Here is a 19,922-nt window from a genome sequence, read left to right as displayed (position 1 = left end):
AACATATGGAATTGTTAAATCATTCTATTGTACACCTGAAACTAAAAAATAGTGTATTACATATATATCAAGTATGTATTTAGGGGAAGCCTTGCCCAATCATAGGCACATGTATGTTCAGCCTTAATAGATATCGTCCAGCAAGTTTCCAGAAGGAAAAAAAAAAGCAGAATTCACTTTGGAAAATTTCCCATTTCTGCTAAAGTTGAACATATTCAATCATTGTGACATCTACATGTAGAAATCTACACGTGGATTCAAATATGCACCAGAAGACAGGCAAAGAGTATTTATGGAAACATTGTCCAAATCAGTTAAAACTATAGAGAATACAAATGTCTTCATTAGAAGGGATAAATACAGTGGGTATATTTATACTGGAATACTATGCAACAATGAAAAAAATGCTACACACAAAATCATGAGTGGGTCTCACAGATGCAATGTTAACTGAAAGAAACTGGACACAAGATTAAACACTTTATGGTTCCATTTATAGGATGCTCAAAAGCAGCAAACTAATCTTAGATGATAAAAGGCAGAATAAATAGTGGTTATTTCAAGAGATAGCAGCTAGATTGTAGGTTCTGAATGGTGATTACATTAAGCTGTACATTTAAGAACTGTGTACTTTATGCATGCTATATTTCAATAAATATGTTTAAAACTAACACGCAGCTGTTGGAAAGAGTTTCCATCTTTGGGGTGAGAAAAATGGATCAGAAAAGAAGAGAGTGTGTGTGTGTGGGGGGGGGGGGTTGCGGAATTCCGTTCATTTATTCCGTCCTTTGTCACTCATTCTCTTTCCTAAATTCAGTGTTACAGTGCCAAGGCCTTGACAGCTCAGCCCCTGAATCCTGAGGATTGCAAATTGGGGCTCCTCCCGCTTGGAGGCGGGTAAGGATGTAACTATGTAGGGGCGCAGAGTGAGCGAGAGAGGACTCAGATCCCCTCCAATTCCGCACATTACGGCAGGCACTGCAGAAACAAGAGCAAAACTGTGCAAAGAGCAAAGTGCCTACCGCCCCCAGGGTTTCACCTGCGGATCGCTGGGCAAGGACAAGGTGACTTCTTCCCCTCCCCGCGAACTGTCCGGCAGGTACTTTTTTTAATTCCGGAGGGAAAAAAATCTTTGTTCACAAAAGGACTGGTTCCTCTGTGAAAGGGAACAAACCGTTGAAGACTGGAACGAAGACGCAATTGCTCTGCTTTTTTTTTTTTTTTTTTTTTTTTTTTTTAATTCGGAGCCAGCAGAAGCCATGTGCCCCTTCCAGAAGTGAAGCCCCGAAGCGTGGGCAGACCTCTCCCCAAAGCCCGATCCTCTTCGGGACGCGGCAGCGTGACTCGCTCTCCCCAGACGGTAAACTTGTCCCCGTGAGAGGGAAACTGATTAAGGCCAAGTGGGTGTTGCACTTTTCAGGGCACCTGGGCGCATGAAAACCCAGCGGACTGTCCTGGAAAGAACATGCCCCCCAAGTCTCTCTACAACCTCTCCCAGACCGCAGGCGCGAATCAGAGCGGCTTCGTTCCCGGGGTGTCCGAGGGGGACTTGCTGGCCGCCGCCGACGGGACGAGCGCCAAGTTCGCGATCCGCTGTGCGATCCCGTCCCTCTACCTGCTCATCATCGCGGTGGGCTTGCTAGGCAACATCATGCTGGTGAAGATCTTCATGAGCAACAGCGCCATGAGGAGCGCCCCCAACATCTTCATCTCTAACCTGGCCGCCGGGGACTTGATGCTGCTGCTCACCTGCGTCCCGGTGGATGCCTCGCGCTACTTCTTTGACGAGTGGATGTTCGGGAAGGTGGGCTGCAAACTGATCCCGGTCATCCAGCTCACCTCGGTGGGGGTTTCCGTGTTCACTCTCACCGCCCTCAGCGCCGACAGGTAAGGGCGCAGGTAGTGGTGGCCTGGAAAAGCGGCGCAGAGGGGCAGGGGTGCCCCTGGTGGGGGGGGGGGGGGGAGGGAGAAAGGAAAGCCCGCAGGTGGGCAGGGAGAGAGGGAGAGAGAGTGTATCTGGGAACTGGAGTAAAAGGAGTTAAAAACGGCCTGAGTTGTGAAGCTTGAAAAAATATATAAGAACAATATTCCTAAATTTAAAAATAATTAACATTGTATTAGTTTGAAAGTAGTTCTAAAATTGCATAGCCTAGTCTCCTTCCTCCCCTGCACACACTCTGAAAATCTTTACTATTTCATAGAAAAGCTATAGAATAATTGGGCAACAGGGCACCTATCACGTAGGAGCTTTCCCTGTGTGCTAAAATCTTACAAGTGCACTTTCCTTGTTCAGTCAATAGGTAAGAATGTCTAACTTAATATTAGGAAAGTGTTTGATGTTGAGTTTTTTTTTTTTTTTTTCAAATATGGGGAAACATCATTTATACTTATTAACCAAGTTCTGTTATTTATTCCAAGTCAAACAACTACAATAGTAAATGCTCTTCAGACAGTTGACTACACATTCTTGCTTTAATACCTCAAGTTAAGTGATCCCCCTCCCCTGCAAACAGGTAGGTACTGAATTTTAGTATCTTAAAATGGTGGTGTAAAAATACAAATTTGATATCAAACCTGCTTTTCACGTATTTTAAAGGTGAGACATGTCTAGTATTTTACCTTGCAGACCAACTAAGTTCAACCATGTCATTTTTAGGTGTTGAGGTAAGATATTGAGGCCCAGGGAAAGTGAATCCTGTTGGCAGGGCAGGCTGGAGAATCCAGGACTGCTGACTGCTGGACCATGCCTCTCCCTCAGTCTCTCTATCATCATGCTTTCCCGCATTTAAGCAGGAGAAATGTCTGCATGGGGGTGCAGACAAAATGTCCTATTAGGCAACTGTGCATGGAGCCCTGGTTTAATTCTCTTCGGGATGGGGTGTTGACTTAAGCTATTTAGATAAACAATTGAACTTGGAAGATTAAGGTGGTGGATGCACTCCTGTTCTTCAATTTACATGTTATGAGTGGAAAATGACTCCATCTAAGTGTCCCGGTATTTGCATTAATACCCTTCCATCACTCTGACATTGAAGAGTTAATCTTTGTTGAAGGAAAGACAACAATCACTGGCGAGTTGAGAGCTTCTGTCTTTTTAAACCAAATATTATTGACTTTTTAGTTTGTGTCATATTCTTTCTAAAACCACATTCCTATAAAAATGGGTGCCTTTGGGGAAATTATATGTACCTCATTTTGCTAAGACGACACTATTTCTGTTACCTTTTATACAGTTTTTTGAACCCTGTAATTAAAATATGACTTTTTAGTTTAGCTGCCCCTCTTTATAGGACCCATTTTAATTAGAAAGTTAAAAGAATACTACTTAATAATTAGAATAAAACATATTGAATAGCTATGAATACAATAGTTAAAGTTACTATCATTGTGCTTTGATTTCTGCTAGCAGCAAGATCCAGGGCTAGAGTTTATTTTATGCCATTTTTCTCAATCTATTGTCATGGAGACCCACAGGTAAATTGGCTGGCTCTGACCAAGGTCTGAGAACATGCTATTACTCATGTATTTACTGACCTTTTTGCTTTGTTATATATATCATGTACTTTGTAAATGCAACGTGGATACTTTAATAATAAGGATAAAGAAAGGTGGGTCGCCTCTTCTGCTTCGTCCACATTCTACGTTGTGTGTTTTGGAAATATAAATTAAGGAACTGGAATCACTGGTGATGGAATTACCCAATACATTCCAATAGTCAATTAAAGTGGTTTGGAAACGTTCTGCTATATATTGTCTACATTTCTATTTTTCTCCCAGAACATAGTGATCAAGTGTTGGTAAGTATTTAATCTCCTCCCATTTTATCTCACCAAATGTTTGGATTTCCTGTGAATTTGGAAACAAGTAGAGGACTAATTGTACTTAGCACTGTGCTTTTCTGTGTGTGAGTTTATTACCCTCGCAATACTATGAAGCAGGCATTATTATTATTACTATTTTAATTTTTTTTTTTCAACGTTTATTTATTTTTGGGACAGAGAGAGACAGAGCATGAACGGGGGAGGGACAGAGAGAGAGGGAGACACAGAATCGGAAACAGGCTCCAGGCTCTGAGCCATCAGCCCAGAGCCTGACGCGGGGCTCGAACTCACGGACCGTGAGATCGTGACCTGGCTGAAGTCGGACGCTTAACCGACTGCGCCACCCAGGCGCCCCTATTATTACTATTTTAAAGTGAAGAAATCTAAGCCTTGAAATTAAGCAACATTTTCACGATCTCACAGTGATGGAGCCAACATTTGAGCTCAATTCAAAGTCCATACTCTTTATCATTAAGCCACAGTATTACTTTTCTGAGCCTAAGAAATTATTAATGATTTTTCCTATTTAATGGTAAATAGACTGAAAAATTCAATCTAAAGCAAAGCACCCAAGAGTACAAAAGGAACAATGATTTTGAAAGCTGATTCATTAGATTCAACAAAAGGAAATAATATCATAAAAATTCAAAATTAAGCAGTGGTAGTGGCAATAGGAAAACTTTTTAAGCAACAAATTCAATTGTTCATTAAACCAAATATCCTATCTTCACTAGATGGCTTCAATGTCTTTCCTTAAGAAAATAGAGTATAGAAGTAGAAATCACTGTAATGTAGAAAAAGAAACAGGAAGATCATTCTATTTCAGAAAGCACATCCCAATGTGAAGCGGACTTCAGTGTTATAGAGCATCAATGACAGCATCACCGGAGAGCAGAGACTGAAATAAGAAATATAATATTTATGAATCAACCTTGGGCTTAAATCACCTTGTTCGATATGACCAAAGTGTTGGGCGGGTGACACTTTTGGTTCTTGAGATTATTATTCCTTGAATTGCCAAGCTTTTTTGAGAAGTTTCAACGGGTACATCCGTAGGAAAGATCTTTTATGTCCACTGTAGATGTGCCTCAGGGGCATTTCATAACCCCAGTGGAGGAGGAGAGACAGGGCCCAATCCGAGTTGGTGAGTCTGGTGATTTTAGTTTATTTTCTACTTTTATCTTGATGATTTTTTTTATATTTTGAAAATGTACTTGTTTGCTTGCTCACATGAAATAGCTGATTAAAGGCATGTGCATATTCTCTGTGGTATTATGTTTTTAACAGTTTTTCATACACACACACACACACACACACACACACACACACACGCTGGGATACTGAGCAGGTGGGATCCCATAAACATACTTTGTTTGTGGTTGGCTTACAGGTATCTCCTTCACTATCTATTACAGTGGCTTCATTTCCAAACTTAGGATATAATTTCTTTGATTCCTGAAGACCATTTGGCTTCTAAAAACCCCTAATTAAAATGCAAATAACTTTTGAGAATGAGTTCTCCTCTTTCCTTTAGAGGAAAAATTTCCCAGATTCCTAGGGCTGAACTATAAACTTAATAATTTTATGTATTTACCAATGTAAAACTAGGCATCAATTCTTCTTATTTTTTAAATACAACTGTTAATTAAAATGCATTTTTATTTTTTATTTAAAAAAATTTTTTTAATGTTTATTTATTTTTGAGACAGAGAGAGACAGAGAGAGACAGAGCATGAATGGGGGAGGGTCAGAGAGAGGGAGACACAGAATCCGAAACAGGCTCCAGTCTCTGAGCTGTCAGCACAGAGCCCGACGTGGGTCTCGAACTCACGGACCATGAAATCATGACCTGAGCCGAAGTCGGCCACTCAACCAACTGAGCCACCCAGGCGCCCCTAAAATGCATTTTTAAATTAAATATTAAAAACCTATAAAATAATAAAAATGCAATTAATATTAATTTAATGTATCAGATTATGTTGTTTTTCTGGTATTGAATAGCCAATGTTGGATTGAATGCAAACATAATTTTTTGCCAAATCTAACTAAAGTGTTAACATATTAATGATTTCAAGCTTTTAGTTGCAAGTTAGGATACTCAGATTTAATTCCATAACTAAGCTAGTTCTGTTAGGTATGATGAACCTTGAATCATTAACATTATTTGGATATTACAACAATGCAAACAGATATTCTCTTCGGTATAATTATTTGTTAAAATATTGAAACAGATCAAATGTACACCGTGGATCTAACAGTCCCAAGGCCTTCAGAAGCATTTTTATGAGTCTTAGTCCAGTGATGGGAGGGAATGCCATAATCTGTTTTCTGGGTTTTCACCAAAACTCCTGAGTGAAGCTCAGGTACTGATTAACCAGCTGGCCCCACTGGGGATGTTTTCTTCTTTGGTCTGGAGCCCTGGATAGTAAGCTGAGAAGCCCTTACTTCTCGGTGCTGAGATTAGCACTTAGAGTGTGTTTCTAAACTCTTCTGGGGAGTTCAGATTGGCCATACCTACCTAAGAGAATACTCCACACTCACCCTACAGATAACCCATTTTACCAGAGCAAGGACTTTTTTTATTTTCAACTTGTTCCAAAAAGAATTTAAGAGAGCTTAAAAACAAAGATACAAACAACACACAACAGATATAAAAAAGGGAGGAAATCCAGGGAGAGGAAAAATAAAAGTTGAAGACTATAAGGTGAGCTATACCGTCACAAATGTGAGTCACGTGTTTGTGAACTTTCTAGCTGCCAGTGCAAAAAGGATAATTTTTCATAAGAAGTGCTCAGCTGTTATTTTTAGGTAGTCATAAAACAGGATAAATTGAAATCTGCACTTAATTTATCAGTTTTTAATCTGAATTTATATGGTTTTTTTTGCTAAATAAAAGTTGCTATCTTTGACTCCAATAACTCAGATATCTTTTATTCATTAGTCTCAAATGCTTCTAGTTTATGTCCTTTCTCCTTCTCTTTAGAAGGAATCTGAGACATTGGAGAGGCTGTATAATTCTCACAATATTCATACTATTGCCATAACTTGTGTACTACTTTATAGTTTTTGAAGATTATTCATGCACCTTGGTCTGAAACTTTTGGGACACACTATAACTAAGGAGGGATGCCCCGGACATGTGGGTGCTAATCCTGTGTCTGTTAGGTTCCAATGTTCTAGTTGGAGATGATAAAATAGTGCAAAACACATGCTCATAAGGGAGTATTTTCTTCATTTGCAAAATAAGAATAATGTCTTCAACTGTAGAGCCAAGGGACTGTAGATAGGATCCTATTATTTCCCTCCCTGAGTATTGAGTGGAGAAAGGACCAAAGAGGAGAAGAGACACTATATTGGTGAGGCAGCTGAATGGTGAGTTCTGTCTCTGGGGCTCTATCACTGTCCTCCACGTTGCAACAAGTCTTTCAGTCACTTACGCTGATTCTATTTGGTCCACTTCTCAGTGGAAACACTCTCTACGGTGTACCTTGTCAGTCTTTTGCCTGCGGTGGTGCATTTAAATAGGGGGCCATCCGCTCCAGTGGAGCCAGGAAGTCAGTGAAGTTCAACACTTTCCCTATTGTTAGCTGTCCCACCAGTACACTTCCTGTTTGTGTGTTTAAAGAACAAACATAAGGATTTACATTGGTCCTTTGGTTGCTGATTCCTCAGGAGGACTGACCGATCTCCAAGGTCTTTAATAGTTTTAATTGCATTTTTATTTTTTCATTCTCAACAAGCTCTTTTTTTAAAAAAACAAAATTAAAATTTGAGTATAGTTGGCAAACAATGTTATATTAGTTTCAGGTGTAGCACATAGTGAGTCAGCTTCTCTATACGTTATGTTATCCTTACCACGAGTGTAGCTATCATCTGTCACTGTGCAATGCTATTACAATACCGTTGACTATATTCCCTATGCTGTTCTTTTTATTCCCGTGACATTCATTGCATAACTGGAAGCCTCTATCTCCCACTCTCCTTATCCATTTTGCTCATCTCCCACCCCTCTTCCCTCTGGCACCCATCAGCTCATTCTTTGTATTTGTAGATCTGATTCTGTTTTTTTTTTTTTTATTCATTTGTTTTGTTTTTTAGAATCCACACATGCATGAAATCATATGGTATTTATTTGTCTTTCTCATATGTCTTATTTCATTTAGTATAATACCTTCTATGTCCATCCATGTTGTCACAAATAGCATGATCTCATTCTTTATGGCTGTGTAATATTCCATTCAATAAGTTCTTACTTAAAGTTTTTTAGTTAGTCCTTACTTTTACTTAGTGCATTTCTAGAAAAGTTGATGCTGATATGGGTTGTAGATGATTCTCTTTTAGAAGGTGTTGATCAAATATTCAGTACGAGATAGTTATATGCTATATTTGTGTATTTACTTTCCATTATTACTTTTACTTGTGAAATAGTATGTAGGTTTTAGATAATATTTATCTAACCAGTAGATTATTGTAAGCTCTATGGAGAACCCACCCACATACCAAATATACCGACAACTTTGGTATTTGGAAAGTTTATTTGTTTATTTTTCTATACAAAAAGATACACGTCTTCATTACATTTCCCTTTTTAATTGTTTGTTGTTTTTATGCCTGTATTCTTATTAGTTTCTGTATGACCAAAGTTATTTTCAGTTTCAGTCCAAGCTCCAAAGTGATGACCGAGCTTAATATTGCTAGGTTCAAGCTTAATGAACTGTCTTTTAACTTATTGTTTTAATTATTGATACAAAATATTCAATGCTATTAGGCTCATAGCCCATCTTTGTGAAAGCCACTGATTTATTGATGTGCCGGGCAGTATTTTCTATTTCCAGTTATTCATGGATCTTCAAGGGGAACAAGAATAAACATTAAACATTTATTTATCCCAAGTCCTTATCTTCATTAATATATGTGCAATTAAGTTTTGATTTTTTTCTTCTGCAGATTTTCATTAAGAATATTTTTTTCAAGGGATTCCTGGGTGGCTCAGTCGGTTGAGCGTCCCACTCTTGATTTTGGCTCAGGTCATCTCACAGTCATGAGATGGAGCCCCACATCTCCATCAGATGGACCTGAGCTTAAGATTCTCTCTTCCCTTTCTGCTCCTCTCCCTGCCCCTCCAACTTACTTGAGTGTGTGAATGTGCTTGCTCACTCTTTTTCTCTCTAAAATAAACAAACAAGAATATTTTTTCAACTTTCAATGTAGAGCTTCTTTACTTTTATCATTTGTGGAAATTTGAGAAGAATATTTTGAAAATGAAATTTTAATAATTGTGATTTAATTTAAGTTAATTTTTGGAAAAGAATCACATTTTAAGAGAAAATGGGTAGAAGAGGTAAAGAATTTAGTTCTTCAGTTGCATTCTCTGTGATGTGCCATAGCTGAAAAAATATAGAATCTGAAGTCACAAGATAGTCTTGTGTGAATTCTAAGTCATCTGCCTACTGGCTCTGTGGTTATTTCAACATCACTTAATCCCATAGTCTCAATGAGCTTTTCTGTAAAATGGGTACACCAATCAATTTTACTACACAGGATTATTTTATCAAATTACATAATTAACATGAACATAATTAACATAATTAATATAAACAGTAGGTTGCTGTGTAACTACTTCTGCTATGTCATCTATGTGTCAGGATGACAAGTGACCCATTAATTCAAAACAATATTTATTCACATATGCAGTTAATTATTAGATAATAGGCAGTAAAGTGGGGTGAAAAATGAGTCTATTGTAAAATTAATGAAGGTGATCTCTCTACCTTCTATAGCCCTTCCCCAATTCCTTTAATCATAGACTGGCTAGTTCCAACCTATTGCCTTCATCAACATGACTTGTCATTGTCATTCCCCTTCTCATGAGACTTTCATGTGTCATTTAAGTCACACACTTTAGTGGGTTAAGAACAAAGTGATTTGGCCAGAGGGTAGATCCCTTTGTGTCAAATGGAATTACTGAGCCCTCTGTAATTGAATCCAGTATTTTTTCATTTTTTCCAAGGTGACATCCCACTTACTACATTATTTTTAAAAGATTATCATTTTAGACATTCTGTTCTATGATCATGAATAGATATTTTAAATAATAAATTTAGTAATTTTATTCAGAATAAATTTTACTGCTGTGAGCTATAAATACTTTTTAAAACATGATGTGACGTATTATAAAGGGCAGGCATCTAGTTCTTAACGCTGAACTTTTGCTGGATTCCGGAAACTCTACTGCTGAACATATGTCCTTTGCACCAGACAAGCTCACAGGGGTCTTGCATAAAGATGCTTACTGCCACAGTCAATCTCCTTGAAAAGTGGTTTCTGAACCTGGTTTATATTCAGAACCATTTGAAAATCTTAGTAAAATGTAGAGCCTCACATTCTATATCTTAGAGAATGTGTAAGTCTGGAGAGAAACCTAAGACTCTATCTTTCTTCAGCTCTCTAGGTGGTTCTGAATATTGATCCAGCTTGGGCATCACTAGACTTTGTCTCCATCCCTGACATCATTTTCATCTCAACCTAATACCCGATGACCATCCCACTCTACCAAAACTGTCTTAATAAGCAATCTCCTTGCTGCTTGGACCACATTTCCCTATTAGTTCAACATTTACTGAGAAATGACTATGGGTCAGTCATTGTTATGCACTTTAGATACAACAATGAGTAAGACATAGACTCCAGTTTCAAAGGAGGTTTTTGGGTTTTTTTTATTTTTAAGGAGCATTTGACACAGAGGTCTACATTTCTTTTTGAAATTTCCTCTTTCTCTTGCTTCTGTGATATCTTTCTCTCCTTGGTCAGAATGTTCACATTTAAACTCTTTGCTGGCCTCTTATAAATGAAGGAATGACAAGCAAAAAAAAAAAAAAAAAAAAGATTATGGATAGTCTAACTAGTATGTGTGCAGAAATGTGTAGAAGGAGATTTTGAGAAATTGAGATGACTTTATATGAGCTAAAATTGATCTAATTTTCATTATATGTATTTTAATACAATGACATTTCATTATCCCTTACATTAAATTTAGACTATATACAGATATGGTAAGTGCAAGATTCAAAACAGAAATTAATGAAGAAGCATACGTATTTATTGATATTTAATACATGAATGGTGATTATGTTTTCTTTAATCCCTTTTGATTCATTATTTTTTAAGTTTTCAATTAGGGATACCTTTCTAAGACTATCTAAAAGAAAACAAACATAACTTTTCACACATATGTATTATGCTACTAAATTTAATGAGATGGTTTTCGTACTGACGGACTGTTTCATTCCTATATTTTTTAAATGTTTATTTATTTATTTTGAGGGGGGGAGGGGCAGAGAGAGAGAAAGAGAGAATCCCAAGCAGGCTCCGCACTGTCAGTGCAGAATCCAATGTGGGACTCAGATCCACAAAATGTGAGACCATGACCTGAGCCAAAACCAAGAGTCAGACGCTTAACCGACTGAGCCACCCAGACACCCCCTCATTCCTATATTTTCATAAATTTTTAAATAAAGGATGATTAAACATGTCCATATTTGCTCTGTATTGTTTTACCTTTTATCCTTTCAAAGATGCACATGAAACACTGGTGTAAACCTTCTTCTCTGACAATTATAAACCATGGTTAAGGACTAATATTGATGCTTCACTAATCTGTTGCTTTAAACTATAATTTCCAGCTTTATAGAATTGTCAGTACTCCCCTTTCTAGCAAATGTATATCATTTAGAAGAAGATCCAAAGTTTATTTCCCTTTCCTGCAGGACATGGCTAAGAACTGTACCTGTCGAAAAGGCCTTCTCTATCCCTTCCTTACACTCCCACTAGGTTTCTTACTTCCCCTAAACCAAGAATCCAAGAGCTGTTGCTACAGCTCTGTTATTACAATGTTAGCAGCATGTTATTGGCAATGTTATTACAATGAAGGAGGTATAACTTCCATTCCTCTTTGCAGTTTCCCCAACATGCTTTCTGTTTATGTGCTTAGAGATAAGGTGGGAATGGGAATAGGGGAGTGATGTTTTCCTCCTTTTTAGTCCACAAAGGAAAGTTCAGAATATTCTTTGAGTTTTCTGACAACATAACAAGGAAGGCTAGTTAATTGATTAATTTTTGGTAACCATCACCCCCAAAACTTCCCTGCTCTTTCTCCATCTCCTCTACGTACAAAAGAATTTGCGATCGGCTTTTTGGCACTTTGATCTTAAATAGGAATTGGGAGGTAGTAGATACCTAACTTTTGAGGAGAAATTCCAGCATAAAGAAGCTAAGCAAACACACCACCAAATAAATATCTTTAAGTGTATTGGTTCATTTTTGGTTTGTTTAAAAATCTGATTTAATTATATTTCCATGAATTCCAATAACATCATTGTAATTAATGCCAAAAAAAAGGGCAAAGAGAGATATCTGAACATGAAAAAAGAAAAAAAATGAATCCACAAGTGAAAATAATGTATATTGGTACTAAAATATAGTTACTTGAATCCATAAAGGGAACGGTTTCTTCTAATTATCTATTCACTTGCAAAACAAGAACTTCTAGAAATTAAATATATGATAGCAGAGGGACCACTGACTGGGTGGCTCAGTCAGTTGATCATCTGACTCTTAGTTTCAGCTCAGGTCATGATCCAGGGTTGTCGAGCCCACCATTGGACTCCACACTAAATGTGGAGCCTGATTGGGATATTCTGTCTCTCAAAATAAAACTGAAAAACACATTTAAAAATCTAATGGTGGAAATAAAAAAAAATTATAAGAATGGACGCTAAGGCTAATAAAGCATCTTAGAAAGTAAAACCAATAAGAAGGTGGAGATGAGCTTGATAAAGTGAAGGAGGAATTAGACTCAAGTACTGAGACTCCAATTATAAAGCAAGATGGTAAAAAAACAGAAAGAAGTAAATTCAGGTACAGGGAAAATTATGCAAAAAAAAGATCAAGTAGCAACTGTAGGTAAATCGAAGACATGTTTAGGAAAGAAAACAATATATTACTTAATTCTACAGTAAGAGATATTTGGTTGGTCATAATAGCAATCTAGTGACTATTTTATAAACATTTAATATAATTTACTGAATTAGGAAGTTGGTAATGGGAGAGATAGAAGTATATAAGAGAGAAAATCTTCAACTTCCGTAATAGGATGTCAAGAGCAAATGTCTACAATATTTAATTCAGGAGATAGTGGCAGAAGGACATTTCTTAGACATGTGGAGGTAATGATATGAAATTTGGTTCAACTCAGGAGCAGGACCTGAAATGAAATCAGGTCCTGCTTTTCTTATTCTTTACAGGCTCTTAGTGTTCTCTGATTAAAAACAAAACAAAACAAACAAAAAACCCCACCTCTTTGAATGTATTAAGCTAATAAACATTAAAAAGAAACAGAAAAAAACAGCTAATTCTAGTTACCGATTGTAATTCGACTTTTACTTTCTTCTGAACATGTAATTAAGCAGAAGTGGGGGGGTGGTGGGAAACACATGCCTACTTTTTTCTGCCACGTGCAAAGTCTAGGTGAAACAAATGCAGTATGTTCGCTACTTTATTTAATTTGGGGTTGAGGCCCTTTGCTGTTGCTCTACTTTAAGTTTTATATGTGTCCTGGTATACAGGGGTAGACTCTCTAGATCAAAATGCAAACTGTCTTTCTCTGATTGAGGGTCTGGGAATGATGCTTGATGCAAATCAGGAAGAAGAAAGAGAGGCTCCCCTCAGAGAGGTATTGAGGCCAGGAGCTGTTTCTCTCTTCCGGGCAATGGGAAACATCTTTACAGAACCTCAGACCTTATCTGCTTGTTCTGTTGCTTGAAGTATTCTGAATTTTTAGAACAGCATTCTAAATCAACTGTAAATAAGGAGAAGGTATAGAGTCATGGCATGGTTAGTATCTGCTAATTGGCAGGCACAGTAATAGGTAGTCTCTCCATTTTTTTTTTTTTTTTTATCACAAAACTTTGAGAAAAATGTTTTTATCCCCACCTTACAGATGAAGAAAAAGACCTTAAGTGATTTTTCCAAAGGATATTAGAGTTAAGAAAATGGCTCAGGTTTGTTTGACTAAAATAATTTTTTACTGTGTCAGGTTAACCTCCTAGGTGTCCTATAACCTGAAATACTTTCAGAAAAATATAAATAACTTGATGTTCACATATAATTTTGGTTTGTTTGCATTACGATTACCCTAAAGTGTGTGATTGAGTTAGCTGTTTATATTCTTTAAGCCCTTGTGTCCTGGAGTGTGGTTCCTTTACCATTATGATGGTGTTATATAGGAAGAGAGAGGCTTTCATGAGGTGTCAACAGGAAATAAATTTCAGCTACAAAGACAGGATGTTATTTCATCTTCAGTTCTTTCAGTTCTTATGATTGAATTATGGAGAAAATCCCAGTCTTTAAGGTTTACTAATGCCCTTAGGGAAAAAAAGTGGGAGACTAAGTCACAGAAGGTGAAGAGCAGCAAAATAGAAGTTGGTAACATTATTTTGTAGACATTTTATATTTTAGGGTTTCTGTCTATTATTGCAATTATAGCGGTGATAGTTTTTTGAAAATGCAGTGATTTAAATGAAAAAAAAATGAAAATATTCAATAACTGATGATACTTGTACTATGTGTGATTTAGAAAAATACTTGCAAAAGAGGTAAGCAAATTAATGGAATTTGGGGAATGACAATTTAAAATCTTTTCCTTTCTCCGTCTTCTGTGCTAATAAGCTATGGAATGTCTTGTAGACAGACATCAGAGATTTTAAGTATTCCATATACTGCAAAACAGCTAGGGAATAACAGAGTTTTAGCACCTCTCTCTCAGCCAGTAGGATCTCTCCTTCCTTCCTTCCTTCCTTCCTTCCTTCCTTCCTTCCTTCCCTTCCTTCCTCTTTCTCCTTTACATTTTTCTTTCTAAGAGAGTAATATGAGTCATGTTGTCTTCCCAGGTACAGAGCCATCGTCAACCCCATGGACATCCAGACGTCCCGGGCGTTGCTGTGGACCTGCGTCAAGGTGGTGGGGATCTGGGTGGTCTCCGTGCTGCTGGCACTTCCGGAAGCCGTGTTTTCGGAAGTGACGCGAATTGAGGGCGTTGAAAATGGCAGCTTCACGGCGTGTGTACCCTACCCTCAGACGGATGAATTACACCCAAAGATTCATTCAGTGCTCATCTTCTTGGTCTATTTCCTCATACCACTTGCTATTATTAGCGTTTATTATTATCATATTGCAAAGACCTTAATTAAAAGTGCACATAATCTTCCTGGAGAATACAATGAACATACCAAAAAACAGGTAAGCTTGTTAGGTGTGTGGGTGGGGGTGTGTGGGTCAGATGCAATAACTGCTGTCTGCTGTTCTATGGCATGGGTTCTCAATACCATGAATGGTTAGAACTGAATCCCAGGGCACTGGCACAAGCATTAGCCTGAACTAGAAGAGATGTTGGGGTGGGAGGAGGAGGGGAGGGCATCTCCAGTATGTGGCCATGTCAGAGCTTTGTAAAAGCCCACTGAGGTCCAGCGTATCTGCCATCTGGGCCTACAGCTATTAAAATTTAATGTCTTTGAAGGCTTTTCCTTACCGGCAAATGTTCATGCAAAAAACAACATAATAAACCAGAAAATTAACTATAAATTTATTTAATTATTGTCTATTCTCCCATTAGCCCATTAAGGATGACAGAAAGTCTGGGACAAGGATTCATCAGGAAAGGACCTAGGATCTGGGGATGAGGTTTGGTAGGATGCCAGAATGGGGCTCTGGGAACAGAAAGTAGAGAACAAAGGTGAGGAACAGCAGGTAGAGAACAAAGGTGGGAGTGATCAAGAGGTGGTTGATGCTGAAGTTGTACTTTCTCTAACTCAACATTATAGCTTTTCCTATAAAAATTATATATTAATTTAAAAATTACAGTATGCACCTTATGTAGTCTTTCTTCCTTAGAAAATACTCCGAGATACTAACTTAAGGTAAAACCAGTTGTGTTAATCCACAAAGAGATGGAAATATTGTTCTAGTGGGACAGTTTCAAGTTGTGCATTTGTGTACACAATTTTTAGCGAAGAACCTCTTCCAAAAGGCTCTGTAGGTACAGGGATATGATGGGTGTCCTTCACCAAGTTAAAGGCAAGTTGAATGGCGGATCATTAAAATTTGCTGGGCTGTAGTTGGAGGCACAGTCTGGGGCTTTGCACACTTCAGCAACAGCAGATTCTGGAAGGGTTTCTTGCATGGAAGGTAACCTCTATTTATTGATGACCATCAGAATCAGAGATCCACATCTTTTTTGAAAGCTAAAAAATCAACCAATCATTAAAATAGTTGTTAGATAAATTAATACATTCATTATCTAAACACCTAGCATCGTGGGGTGCCTGGGAGGTTCAGTCACTTAAGGGTCCGAATTCAGCTCAGGTCCTGATCTCACAGTTTGTGAGTGTGAGCCCTGCATAGGGCTCCCTGCAGTCAAGGCAGAGCCTACTTTCGATCCTCTCTCCCCCTCTCTCTCTCTGCCCCTGCCCCGCTGGTTCTCTCTCTCTCAAAATAAATAGACTTTAAAATAAATAAATAAATAGATACATAGATAGGTAAGTAAAAATAAATATCTAGCCTCATGGTAGCCAAAAAATCCAGTTCATAGACTCACTGCGCTTTTTCCTTTGCCCTATGATCCAAATTGTATCTCAATTTGGGTATATGAGTTTTTGCTTTGTTTTCTAAAATTGAGTTCCTCCCACCCTCCAACCTCCACTTTTATTTTATTTTTTTAAATGGCCTTAGTTCTGCCTTGTGTTTTGTGAGTTTTCTATTGGGACTTACAAACCCTGGCTGGGTAACGGGGCTTGATATCTGCTGAGAAGTAATCTCAGTGCTGATGGCCTGCCTGTGTGTCTCCAGACACAGACTGGCATGAAATTCTTCCACCCATACTCCACCTGTTAGTGTGGACACTGCTTTGTAATATAAATTTCACATTTATCTTACAGTCAAGTTGGTTAACTCATGCCGCTGGGATACATCTGGACCACAGCATTTGTCGTTCCTCCTCTTTACTGCACCTTTGTTGCCCCCGTCACCACTCACTACTACCCCCCAATACCAGTTATGTTTGGATTGTAAACCTTTCCAGTTTTGGTATGTTCTAGTTGACTACCAGTAGTTTTAGCCCAGAATATATCATTTTGCCTCCTATCAATATCTTTTGATAAACTAAGTTTTCATACTCATGTTGCCGTATTTAAATATTTAAACAAGTAAGACAAATACGAGCTAAACCTTGAACTCTACATATTGGAAAATAATTTTTGAATTAGAAGAGATATATGTCCAATATTTGAATTTTGTCTCTTTATCACATTCCTGAAGAGTTTCCTATAAAACAGTGAACACAGTATGTAAAGTTTATGAAAAGAAAGAAAATGTACTTTTATTTTTAAAGGTAATCTAACATAGTTAATACTTATATGATTGACAGTTATGTCAGATGGTTTTGATTTACGTGAGTCAGAAGTTGAAATCTCAAGTTTTGTTTGTGTGTCTGTGTGGGTGTTTGTGTGTGTGTTTAATAAGGGTTTAAAAAGTCATGCTTTATTTCAATTACCCTGATTTAAACAAAATCTAATACCGAATATATTTTGTGGTTCATTAATTCAGTGGATTTAATACAAACAGAAATGATTAATGTTTAAAGTGAGCACAATAAGACTTTAGCAACAGGAAAGTAGTTAAAAAAAAGAGAGAGTTTATATAGGTCACAGTTTAGCTTGAAGACATAGCCATTTATTAGTAATTTATCATCTGGTCTCACATAAGCTGTCAAATAATTTTATTTTATTTACTTATTTAGTTAGTTTCAAGTTTTTATTTAAATTCTAGTCAGCATATAGTATAGTAGTGGTTTCAGGAGTAGAAGTTAGTGATTCGTCACTTACATATGACACCCAGTGCTCATCACAAGTGCCCTCCTTAATACCCATCACTCATTTAGCCCATCCCTTGCCCACCTCCCTCCATTAACCCTTAGTTTATTTTCTGTCATCAAGAGTCTCTTATGGTTTGCCTCCTTCTTTTTCCCTTTCCTGTATGTTCATCTGTTTTGTTTATTAAATTCCATATATGCTTAAAATCATATTGCTAAATATATTTAATGAAAGAGCATAGTGACCAAAACAAGCTTTGTCAATCTGTTAAAATCATCACTTTGTTGAGGAAAATAGTTTTTGTATTTTGGGATGCATTTGCATGCTATGGCAAGTTTCACTTCTTTTGCACAATGTTTCTCATGTCGATGGTTCCATTTTCATTTTAACCAAAGGGACTGTTTGCTTGTATTTGCAGATGGAAACACGGAAACGCCTGGCTAAAATTGTGCTGGTCTTTGTGGGTTGCTTTGTCTTCTGCTGGTTTCCAAATCACATTCTCTACATGTATAGGTCTTTCAACTATAATGAGATTGACTCATCTCTAGGCCACATGATTGTCACCTTAGTTGCCCGAGTTCTGAGCTTTTGCAATTCTTGTGTCAATCCATTTGCTCTCTATCTACTCAGTGAAAGCTTCAGGAGGCATTTCAATAGCCAGCTGTGTTGTGGGAGGAAGTCCTATCAAGAGAGATCAACGAGCTACCTTCTCAGCTCTTCTGCAGTGCGTATGACATCTCTGAAAAGCAATGCTAAGAACTTGGTGACCAATTCTATTTTACTAAATGGGAACAGCATGAAGCAGGAAATGACACTGTGATTTCAGCCATTCAACTCACTACCTGGAAAGAACTTACCTTGCTATCTCTATGGAGCAGAGCAGAAAGAAACAATTTTCTCATTCTTACTATTGCTCAGCTGGTTCATCAGGTGATTTCATGATTGACTCAGAAAAGGCAAGACAAACACAGCTAGCATTCTTCTCTGAACAGGATTTTGCCTTGAAAAATATATATCTCACACTAAAAGTCAGTCAAATGAAGCTCTATTTGTGTATAAATCAATATTGCTTCAGGATTTAAGCTGTTGTTAGAGCCAACTCTACTGTATTTATCTTAAGTTTGTTTTATCTTGAAATGTATTCCTATATTGACTTGATTCAGTGATGGTAATATTCAAATTCCTATTATTTGAAAAAGGAATCATATTTCCCTGGTGAATTTTATTCATAACCACTGCATGTATATATCTCCTTTATTTAAATAAAATAGAAAATTCAAAAGGTAGAGCTTAATTACAAGTCAATAACATTTATTGTGATTCTTTGTGTGATTAATCATAATTTATAGAGATAGCTTATGTCTGTAACTTTTAGGTATGTGATTAAAAGGTATGATGACATTTGATTATGAATAGTAAAATAGATATCATATGAATATGATTTTACATTATGGATGTAAAACGGGTATCATATGTCCCAAAACGATGATTCAGAAAATTGCATGGCCATTTGTGTATACATTTCTAAGTCCTTTAACATTTCGATGTTTCTGTATAGATATGAGAAGATTAGTGTAATTCTGGTGAGGTCAGTCACTTACTTGTCTTCTCTTACAGTAGCCACCTAACAGGTGTGTGAAATCTCATTTAAGCAAGTTTATTTGGCATAGTACCACAGTTTCCTCTGACTTACCATCTTAAAGTTTTCTCTAAAATGCAAGCATGGTCTTGATTAAATTCTAAAAGCTACCCTTTCTCAGATTTGTATCAGTAAATCTAACATCTGAATTAATATATATGCTTTATAATTATTAGTTATTATAAAGTATATTAATAGTATATATACTAATATAAATTATTAATATACTCTTTCTCTTTACAAATTAGCTGAGCTCTTTCTTTCTTTTTTTTTTTCCAAAGGTACTTACAGATTTATTTTTTAATATTTTGTGTTTTCTTATTATATTACATAGCTGAGCTCTTTCTTAAACACCCTTAAGCTGTACTATTTAGGATGTGAAATAATTGTATGCAGTAATGGGAAAAATAAACACAAGCAAATTACCTATGATAATAATAATAATGGTAATGAACATGAATCAAGTGTTTTCCTTATTCTAGGCATAATCCTAAAGCTTTACCTATTTTATATATCTAATTTAGTACTCAGTATAAACCC

The 19,922-nt window shown here is 37.0% G+C and overlaps 1 protein-coding gene across 1 annotated transcript; it reads left to right on the top strand.

Annotated features, from left to right (window-relative positions):
• Positions 1-1,465: 1,465 nt before the first annotated feature.
• Positions 1,466-18,987, top strand: NMBR (neuromedin B receptor). The gene is made up of 3 exons (XM_042937425.1): positions 1,466-1,887; positions 14,768-15,116; positions 18,162-18,987. Exons 1-3 carry the CDS (start codon positions 1,466-1,468, stop codon positions 18,561-18,563), a joined length of 1,173 nt encoding a protein of 390 aa, XP_042793359.1. The 3' UTR covers positions 18,564-18,987.
• Positions 18,988-19,922: the final 935 nt, after the last annotated feature.

Source organism: Panthera leo, chromosome B2 (genome assembly GCF_018350215.1).
Source record: "Panthera leo isolate Ple1 chromosome B2, P.leo_Ple1_pat1.1, whole genome shotgun sequence".
Classification (NCBI taxonomy): Eukaryota; Metazoa; Chordata; class Mammalia; order Carnivora; family Felidae; genus Panthera; species Panthera leo.
This window is presented reverse-complemented; position numbering and strand designations above follow the sequence as displayed.

Coding starts and splice junctions, on each gene's coding strand:
- NMBR (XM_042937425.1), top strand. CDS start 1,466: ATGCCCCCCAAGTCTCTCTACAACCTCTCCCAGACCGCAGGCGCGAAT. Junction 1,888..14,767: donor ACCGCCCTCAGCGCCGACAG/GTAAGGGCGCAG, acceptor TTGTCTTCCCAG/GTACAGAGCCATCGTCAACC. Junction 15,117..18,161: donor ATGAACATACCAAAAAACAG/GTAAGCTTGTTA, acceptor TTGTATTTGCAG/ATGGAAACACGGAAACGCCT.